The 9486-nt window shown below is 26.9% G+C and overlaps 1 protein-coding gene across 2 annotated transcripts; it reads right to left on the bottom strand.

Moving 5' to 3' along the window:
• Positions 1-1748: 1748 nt before the first annotated feature.
• LOC107445864 (afadin) lies at positions 1749-6403 on the bottom strand. Of its 2 annotated transcripts, none has more exons than XM_043056935.2 (4): positions 6215-6403; positions 5974-6083; positions 3478-3570; positions 1749-2064 (listed from the first exon to the last, which is right to left on the bottom strand). In XM_043056935.2, exons 1-4 carry the CDS (start codon positions 6384-6386, stop codon positions 2020-2022), a joined length of 420 nt encoding a protein of 139 aa, XP_042912869.1. In that variant the 5' UTR covers positions 6387-6403; the 3' UTR covers positions 1749-2019. The 2 variants fall into 2 exon arrangements, with proteins under 2 accessions (XP_042912869.1, XP_042912868.1); XM_043056934.2 differs by lacking the exons at positions 5974-6083; positions 6215-6403 and adding exons at positions 4365-4474; positions 4586-4772 and having other exon boundaries at positions 1771-2064.
• Between the last annotated feature and the right edge of the window lie 3083 nt (positions 6404-9486).

Genomic DNA, 9486 nt, shown 5'->3' with positions numbered 1-9486 from the left:
ACATATAACACTGAAGAGCCAGAAAAATTGGTTCACTGATTTTGTTTAACCTTGATAATGCAGATGTTACATGACGTATCCAATTACTTCACAAGCGTCTGAAGGCAGATTATTCACTTAATGAATTTACCATATTTCACACCACGGGAGTACTCAGTGGCAGGTATGCATTTTTCTAAACAAAACATCGCCAATGGGCTAAATATTACTTGGAAATTCAGACAGCCGAAGTAAGTGTCTTAACTCTGAAGATAATTCTTGCAGTGGGAAACAGTGTTACCAAGCTATTTTGCCATCCTCTTAAATAAAGAATGAGAATTTTCAAAAATATTGCTCTATACTGATTAAGGAAAGAGCTCTGTTCAAATGTCCACATTATTGTCCAAAAGAAAGCATTTAGAAAAGATGAGGCGATGTTTTCTAAGCAACACATCGCCGATAGATGAAATATTACTTGGACATTTAGACAGCAGATGTAAGTCTCAACTCTGAAGATAATTCTTGAAGTGGGAAACAAAGTGTTACCAGGCTATTTTGCCATCCTGAGATTTCTCAAAAATGTTACTCAGCACAGATGAAGGAAAGAGCGCTGTTCAAATGTCCACAGTATTGTCCAAAGGAAAGCACTTAGAAAAGATGAGGTGATGTTTTCTAAGCAACACATCGCTGATAGATGTAATATTACTTGGACATTTAGAGAGCAGAAGTAAATGTCTTAACTCTGAAGATAATTCTTGAAGTGGGAAACAGTGTTACCAGACTATTGTGCCATCCTCTTAAATGAAGAATGAGATATCTCAAAAATATTGCTCGGCTCTGATGAAGGAAAGAGCGCTGTTCAAATGTCCACATTATTATCCAAAAGAAAGCATTTAGAAAAGATGAAGCGATGTTTTCTAAGCAACACATCGCCGATAGATGGAATATTACTTGGACATTTAGACAGCAGAAGTAAGTCTCAACTCTGAAGATAATTCTTGAAGTGGGAAACAAAGTTTTACCAGGCTATTTTGCCATCCTGAGATTTCAGGGTCCGTTAACGGACCCAAATTTCTTTTAAACAGACCCCTGCTTGATTAATTGAAATTTTTTATCTCTTATAAAAGGAAGTGCATCTATGAAAATACAGATTAAAATTAAGCATAGAAAATAAATTAATTGAAGATCAGTTTTTTTTTAAATTTTTAATTACCTGCATCAGTGCCACCCTCTTGATAAAACTGTTGAAGTTTTTTCTCTAATATTTGCTGCCACCTTCTTCGCATAACTGCTTCTGGATTGTAAATTGATCGAGTAAAGCTTGTTTCTGGAAGTTCAGAGTATAGTCGCTCAGCTATACCATCTTTCTTACTATCTTCAGCAGCCTGCAATTGCAATATAAAAATTAATAGGATAGCACTTTTGAAGTAAACATACAAAGGATACTTTCATTTGCATAATATAGACAATCATCCAAATATATATAGTCTACCTAATAATACTGTAAAATTAAAGCTGCCAACATTTCAAAATGTACACAAGAAAGTTTTTTTGCAATAGATAACTATCAACTTATACTGAAGATCAAGACATGTTTACTTGTAAGCAGTTATTCTTTTATAGATGGTTGAAATATGAAGCAAATATTTGCTAAAACATAATATACATGAACATGTGATCACAAATGTAATTTNTTTTTCTTATATCAACGTAAATATTTCCAATGACTCCCAAAACTTCGTTTTTCCAAAGAAAAATATTTGGTGAAAGCAGTTTATGATAAATTTACTTGATTAATTGAAATTTTTTATCTCTTATAAAAAAAAGTGCATCTATGAAAATACATATTAAAATTAAACACAGAAAAAGAGTTAATTGAAGATCAGTTTTTTTTTTTTAAATTTTTTAATTACCTGCATCAGTGCCACCCTCTTGACAAAACTGCTGAAGTTTTTTCTCTAATATTTGCTGCCTCCTTCTTCGCATAACTGCTTATGGATTGGAAATTGATCGAGTAAAACTTGTTTCTGGAAGTTCAGATTATAGTCGCTCAGCTATGCCATCTTTCTTACTATCTTCAGCAGCCTGCAATTGCAATATAAAAATTAATAGGATAGCACTTTTGGAGTAAACATACAAAGGATACTTTCATTTGCATAATATAGACAATCATCCAAATATATATAGTCAACCTAATAATACTGTAAAATTAAAGCTGCCAACATTTCAAAATGTACACAAGAAAGTTTTTTTGCAATAGATAACTATCAACTTATACTGAAGATCAAGACATGTTTACTTGTAAGCAGTTATTCTTTTATAGATGGTTAAAATATAAAGTAAAAATCTGCTAAAACATAATATACATGAACATGTGATCACAAATGTAATTTGTTAACATCACAGAAAACTATTTAGTATCACTCATTATAAACAAAAAATGGTCTAAAATTCCTTATTTTACCCTGCAGTCAATATTTTTAAATTTACAAACATAGCAGAAAGTTTTTTCAGTAATACTCATTTAAAAAGATAAATAGTCAAAATTTCCTAATCTTAACCCACAGGTCTATCTTGCAGAGATTACACCAGAATTTCTTTCCGTGCTTTGCACAGTCGCATTTTTCCGTGATTATGACATTCTATTTATTATAAATACCAGTGTGCCTTAAATTTAATCAACGTAAAGTTTTTCAAAAAATTAAAGGCATTTTTGAAAGGAAAAAAATCGGAGATTTTTCAAAGTTTCAATAGTTAATTAGTATTACAATATCTAAGAGTTTATTATAATTGTTTGCAAAAAGTTTTTTAATTGAAATTGTGATCACGGTAAGTAATTCATTTTATTTAAGTCTGCTTATTGATCAGATAGACCTCTAGACGATGAAAAGAAGCCATAAAGTGATTATTACTCTAACAAGCTACTAATAAATTTGAGAAAACAAACAAATAAATTCAAAAAATGACATTATGTAGAACTTTGAATGTTCTTGATTAAAGATTACAACTCAACTTAATTCTTTACAGATTTTAAAGAAGTTGTTGATAAATAAACACTAATTGCACTGAACAAAACTCTTAGTAGAATCAAGGTGGTCACAGAGCAATTTAAAAATAAAATTTTAAAATAAAAAGATAAAACGCAAATAGCTCAGGATCAGCAAAGAGGGAAGGGATTATTTAGACTATATTAAATGCTTATTTATTTAACAGAATTTTAATTAACAGAATTATAAATTATATTTAGTCATTGAACACTAACTCTTAATATAAAACCTACCTAATTCTTTTTTATGCATACAATTTGATCTAATTTGAGTTAACAAAAGGTGGGACAAATTGTATCTTTTTTTTATTTTTACAATATAATTTGTTTTTGTACAAGTTAGGAGAATTATAATACATAAAATAACAACTGCAAAATAAAAAGTTACAAAATTTGAGAAAAGTTATATGCTAACAGATATGAAAGTAAATATAAAAGAGAAAAATAAAAACCTTCAGTCTCTCTCGCTTTTCTTTCCTCTTCTTCTCACGTTTAGATAATTTTTTTTTGAAATTTTCATTATCACAAGCATCTATACTAGAGATCTGAAATACAAATATGAAATTAAAACCAGGATATTTTGAAGAAGAAAAATCTATTTGCTGTAGAAATTTTATTTTGCATAAAATTTTCAAATAAAGTTAAAAAGAAAAAAAAAATTTTAACCAGTAACAGTTTATCAAATTTGCAAGCTGTAAGTAGTTTTCCTGCTTAAAATAAAGTTTAAAAATATTTCACCTTCCTTCAAACTAAACAGATACATAAGGTTCAGTTTAAAAGCATTAAAAAAAATTTGATAAACAACTTCAAGGTATGTCTTAAATATTATAGTCTATACAGAGTCTCAAATTTTGGCCTTATATATTTTTAAAAAACTGCCTTTATTGTTAAATCTCAGGTGAGAATGAATTGAAATTCTATGAATCTTGAGCTCAGAACTCCAGAAGCTCATCTAGTAAACAGGTTAATCAGACTTAAATTAACTTAGCAGACAATAAAAAAAATACTGTTTCAAGCAGTTAAATTAAATCCTCAATTTCTATAATTCTTCTATTTCTAATATTGCAAATAACACTGATTCCAAAACTAAAGATTTTAACGCTAGAAAGATGACGGCACTAAATTGACACCTTTCATATTTAATATTCATAAAATCCTTAAAAATTTGTACTTTTCACAAAAGTTTTTAAATTCTTAATTAAATCCAGTTAAATAGGATCTATAACATTTCAAAAATGAGAAATCCATAATTATTTAAAAACACAGACAAATGTTTTTTTTTATTTATATATATATATTTTTTTTTTATAGGTATATATTTTAGTTAAGTAGAACATACATAGGACTTTTCATCCATGCGTCGAAGAAGAAATCTCCCTTCTCGGTCATCTCTATGCCAGTCTAGCTGCACAAGAAGGAACCTCTCATCTCCTTTTAACTTCCTCTCCTCTGCAAACATAATGGTAAAAAAAACATTTAAAATAACAATGAAAAAAACATTATTCTTTTTTATTAAAAAAAATAATATAAGAATTATGTTTCCTTCATTTCCATACATACCTCCATTTTCAAGAATTACATAAAGTGCATATTCAGGAATAGAAAGCATTCGAATATCTGGACGGAATTTTTCTATTAATGTTCCTATTACGTCTGATGTAGTTGCTGTGCTGGCAACCCTTATGCATTTATTAGCTACCTTTTGACCAGCATCTTGGAAATAAAACCTCATAGCCCCATGAAACTCTAAATCCTAAAAAAAAAAAACAAAAAAAAAAAAATTATAAATAGGATCTGNTTGATTGCAATTTCTTAGAATTCTAAAAATTATTAAATCAAAATAAAATATAGTGCACAATTTAATTTTTTTGGTATTTTTATGACAATTTAACAAAGCCCGCAAAATTTACAGAAATACTTAACTATATGCATTCAAAACTTTAATAATCCAGATTGGAAATTGAGGCATTCATTTATTGATTTAAAACATATAGTAAAAAATATACAGTTTTTTAGTTTAATTAACTCTAGGGATACATTGGTGCATTAGGCCTTGGACAGATCTATTCATTCATTAGTAAAAAATTTAATATTAAAATCTGAACAAAAAAAAATTTTTTTAATTAAATGTAATTGGTAGTTTAACTGCAAGACAATAAAAAATATAAAAATGTCAATTGACCCAATTGTCATTTTTTACCATCCTAATAACAATTTTCTAAATTAAAAAAAAAAAAAAAAAAAAACTANTAAGCAATTTAAATTTTTAATTTGATGGGTAAGTTCAAAGCTTCTGATAATCATTCCAGAATAAAAACTATAAATAACGCATATATTTGATCAATTACACAATCTCAAAACAATAAACATTGCCATTAGCATCGATTGTTAAATTATTTAAATTCTTTTAAAATTACGTTTTAAGACATTTAATAAGGAATAAGAACGATTTTGTAGTTATAATTCAAAAGTTAAATCAAAAGACAATAGTGGCTTTTAATTAAATATTACATTTCATGCTTCATTAGTGTTGTAGGAAATTCCGCCAATTTCAGGCATGAAAATTTTGTCAAAAAATTTAAATAAAGTATATAAGACTAAATTTTAAATCAATAATTCGTAAAATATTCGAACTCAAAAATGCTAACTTCACTTTCAACAAAAAGTCCTGTTTTTCTGTATTCTTAAAATTAGAAAAAGACATTAACAATAGAAAGACGGAAAATTAGTATATACCTATAAATTGACACCTTTCATATTTAATATTCAAAAAATCCTTAAAGATTTGTACTTTTCGCAAAAATTTTTAAATTCTTAATTAAATCCAGTTAAGTAAGATCTATAACATTTAAAAAATGAGAAATCCATAATTATTTAAAAATACAGATAAATGTTTTCTTTTAATTTTTTTTGATAGGTATATATTTTAGTAACTAAGTAGAACATACGTAGGACTTTTCATCCATGCGTCGAAGAAGAAATCTCCCTTCTCGGTCATCTCTATGCCAGTCTAGCTGCACAAGAAGGACCCTCTCATCTCCTTTTAACTTCCTCTCCCCTGCAAACATAATGGAAAAAAACATTGAAAAACATTAAAAAAAACATTGAAAATAACAATGAAGAAAACATTATTCTTTTTTATTAAAAAAAATAATAAAATAATTATTTTTCCTTCATTTCCATACATACCTCCATTTTCATTAATTTCATAAAGTGCATATTCAGGAATAGAAAGCATTTGAACATCTGGACGGAATTTTTCTATTAATGTTTCGATTACGTCTGATGTAGTTGCTGTGCTGGCAATCCTTATGCATTTGGTAGCTACCTTTTGACCAGCATCTTGGAAATAAGACCTCATAGCCCAATGGAACTCTAAATCCTAAAAAAAAAATTTATAAATTTAAATTCATTTATTGATTGCAATTTCTTAGAATTCTAAGAATTATTAAATCAAAATAAAATATAGTGCATAATATAATTTTTTTGGTATTTTTATGACAGTTTAACAAAGCCCGCCAAATTTACAGAAATACTTAACTATATGCATTCAAAACTTTAATAATTCAGATTGAAAATTGAGTTATTAAAGTTGATTATTAAAAACATATAGTAAAGAATATACAGTTTTTTAGTTTAATTAACTCTAGGAATACATTGATGCATAAGGCCTTGGGCAGATCTATTCATTCATTAGTTAAAAATGTCATAAAAAAAATTATTTCTGTTCAGATTTTAATAATTAAATGTAATTTGTAGTTTAACTGCAAGACAATAAACAATATAAAAATGTCAATTGATCCAACTGCCACTTTTTACCATCCTAATAACAATTTTCTAAATTTAAAAAATAAATAAATAAATAAATAAAAAAAACTCGTTAAAAATTTGTCTTTGTCTTGTTAAAAATTAAGCATTTTAAATTTTTAATTTGATGGGTAAGTTCAAAGCTTCTAATAATCATTCCAGAATAAAAACTATAAATAACGCATATACTTGATCAACTACACAATCTCAAAACAATAAACATTGCCATTAGCATCGATTGTTAAATTATTTAAATTCTTTTAAAATTACGTTTTAAGACATTTAATAAGGAATAAGAACGATTTTGTAGTTATAATTCAAAAGTTAAATTAAAAAACAATAGTGACTTAATTAAATATTACACTTCATGCTTCATTGGTGTTGTAGGAAATTCCGCCAATTCCAGGCATGAAAATTTTGCCCAAAAAATTTTTTAACAAAAAGGCAAAAATTTTAGTATTTGTATTTATTTAGTTAATATTTTCACAAAAAACAATTATAATGTTAAGGAATAAGGATCTATATCAATTTCTTTCATTAGAAAGAAAACAACCTTAAATTAGGATATTATTTTTTGATATAAGTACCAGAATTCAATTCAAGGAGGTAGGGTATTTTTTCAATTGTATCATCCTGCCATCCGTTTTAGTTGGCTTAGACTTTTTTTTCCTTTTTCTAGGCTGGTAATCAGCAGGTCGTCTTCGAACATGAAATGATAAGGCACCTACAAAAATAAAAGCATTTAATGGTTGAGTTAACAACAGAACGTAAAGTTTCCTTTTCGCATATGGCTAACAATTTTCTACAAGCTTCAAAAAATTTTATATTTAAATTAAATATAAATGAAGTATATTATTCATTATGTTCGTTCAAAATAAAAATAAAAATTAAACAAAACCATACTTAGTAGTTAGAAAAGCAAATAAAAATATGTTTTTTTTTTTGTCAAATTAAATTATGCCAAGAAGTATTCACGATGTATACCATACTTTATTAAACTGCAAAAATTTTGTAACTTAAAAATTTTTTACAGCTATTTAGAGGGAGAAAAAACAGATTATACGAAAAGTTTGTCAATAGTTATGTTTTCAACCTTCCAGGCAGAAAGGAAAATAACAGTTAGAAAACAAAATAAATAAATTTATGAACTATCATTTCCATAAAATCTTTCAGACACAAAACCATTCATTTTTATATGAACCACAAAAAATTTTCATAACTTAATACTAGTTTTAAAAACATCATTTATAATTATTTTTGTATAGAATAAATGAAAAAAAGATTATCCAAATTTATATTAATTATTTGTTATGTTTAAACTTGCCACTCATAAATAATTTTAAATAAAAGATATACTATTGATTCTTACAAAAAGATAAATAAATGACAACAAAAATAATTAAAACACAACTAAGAATTAAGATTTTCATAACTAAATCATGCCAAGACCTTTGCAAAAAACTAATAATTTCATAACTGTTGCCAAGTCTTTCTATTGATTACGATATGCTTTATTTTCTACCAATTACAGCGAACTTTACTCTTGATTGATTACAACAAGCTTTAAGCAATTTATAATAGCATTTGTGGTATATTTGAACTAATAGCATATTTTGATTAACATTAGTTGAGATAAAACAGTCTTTCCTTCAATCATCCACTTTTTATAGTATACTGAATAAAAATTTGAAACAGACATCTATACATACCTATAAAAATAAAAAGAACAAGCAACAAAAAAGTCTTCTTACAGATAAAAAAAATGATGCTAATATATATTTTTTTTTAAGTAAAACAATTTCAAAAAAAGTAAACAAAAGTAACAGAAAACATCAAATAAGTATGAAAAGCGATGTTTTTAAATTTTAAGAAGTTAAAAGTTTAAAAGTCTGCTAAAAAATTTTGAACAGACATCTATACATACTTATAAAAATTTTGATTAAAGGAATTACAGTGAAACCTGCAAAGTTGACAACCCTTGTAAGTTGGATATCTGCATAAACTGACCTCAATTATCAAGAACAGAATTTTTCCTACATAATATAAAGAAGCAAAACCTTGGTAACTTGACCACTTGTCTATCTTGTATGTTGACCACTGAAATAAGTCAATTTTGTCTAGGAGTATTATGAAATTCAATTCTAAAACCCTCATAAGTTGACCAGGAAAAAAATGCAGAAAATTTTCTGTCATTCTGCAATGTATGTTAAAATTTCACTTGTTCGGTGAAATAGTGTAAAAAGCCAATCTAAACCCTTTTGTGAATTGACCATCTGGGGAAACTGTAGGAGGTCAGCTTTTGACCATTTCTCTCATTCATTCATTGAAAGCGGGTGTGTTAGTTGAAAAGTTGCTCTTCCAGTTGCAATTTTCAAATTACATGTTTTCGTGTTCTGATATTTTAAGAAATTATTTTTATTAAACACTTCACATGCATAACTAACGAAATAATATTTTTTTAAAAAGTTAGTTAAATATTAGAATTATGTATGTGCAACAAATTCATTCAGATTTAAACAAATTTCTTAAGATATTCATTTGACTATTTGCTAAATAAAATTTTAAAGTCAAGTAAAAAAAATTTTTAAATACATAGCAACATGATGCAGGAAACGAAAAAGTAAGCAATGACCTACCCCCTCTATAAGTTGCCC

The sequence above is a fragment of the Parasteatoda tepidariorum genome, unplaced genomic scaffold, assembly GCF_043381705.1.
Source record: "Parasteatoda tepidariorum isolate YZ-2023 unplaced genomic scaffold, CAS_Ptep_4.0 HiC_scaffold_1484, whole genome shotgun sequence".
In the NCBI taxonomy this organism is placed as follows: domain Eukaryota; kingdom Metazoa; phylum Arthropoda; class Arachnida; order Araneae; family Theridiidae; genus Parasteatoda; species Parasteatoda tepidariorum.
The sequence above is the reverse complement of the archived record's forward strand: the minus strand, read 5'-3'. Positions and strand labels throughout refer to the sequence as shown.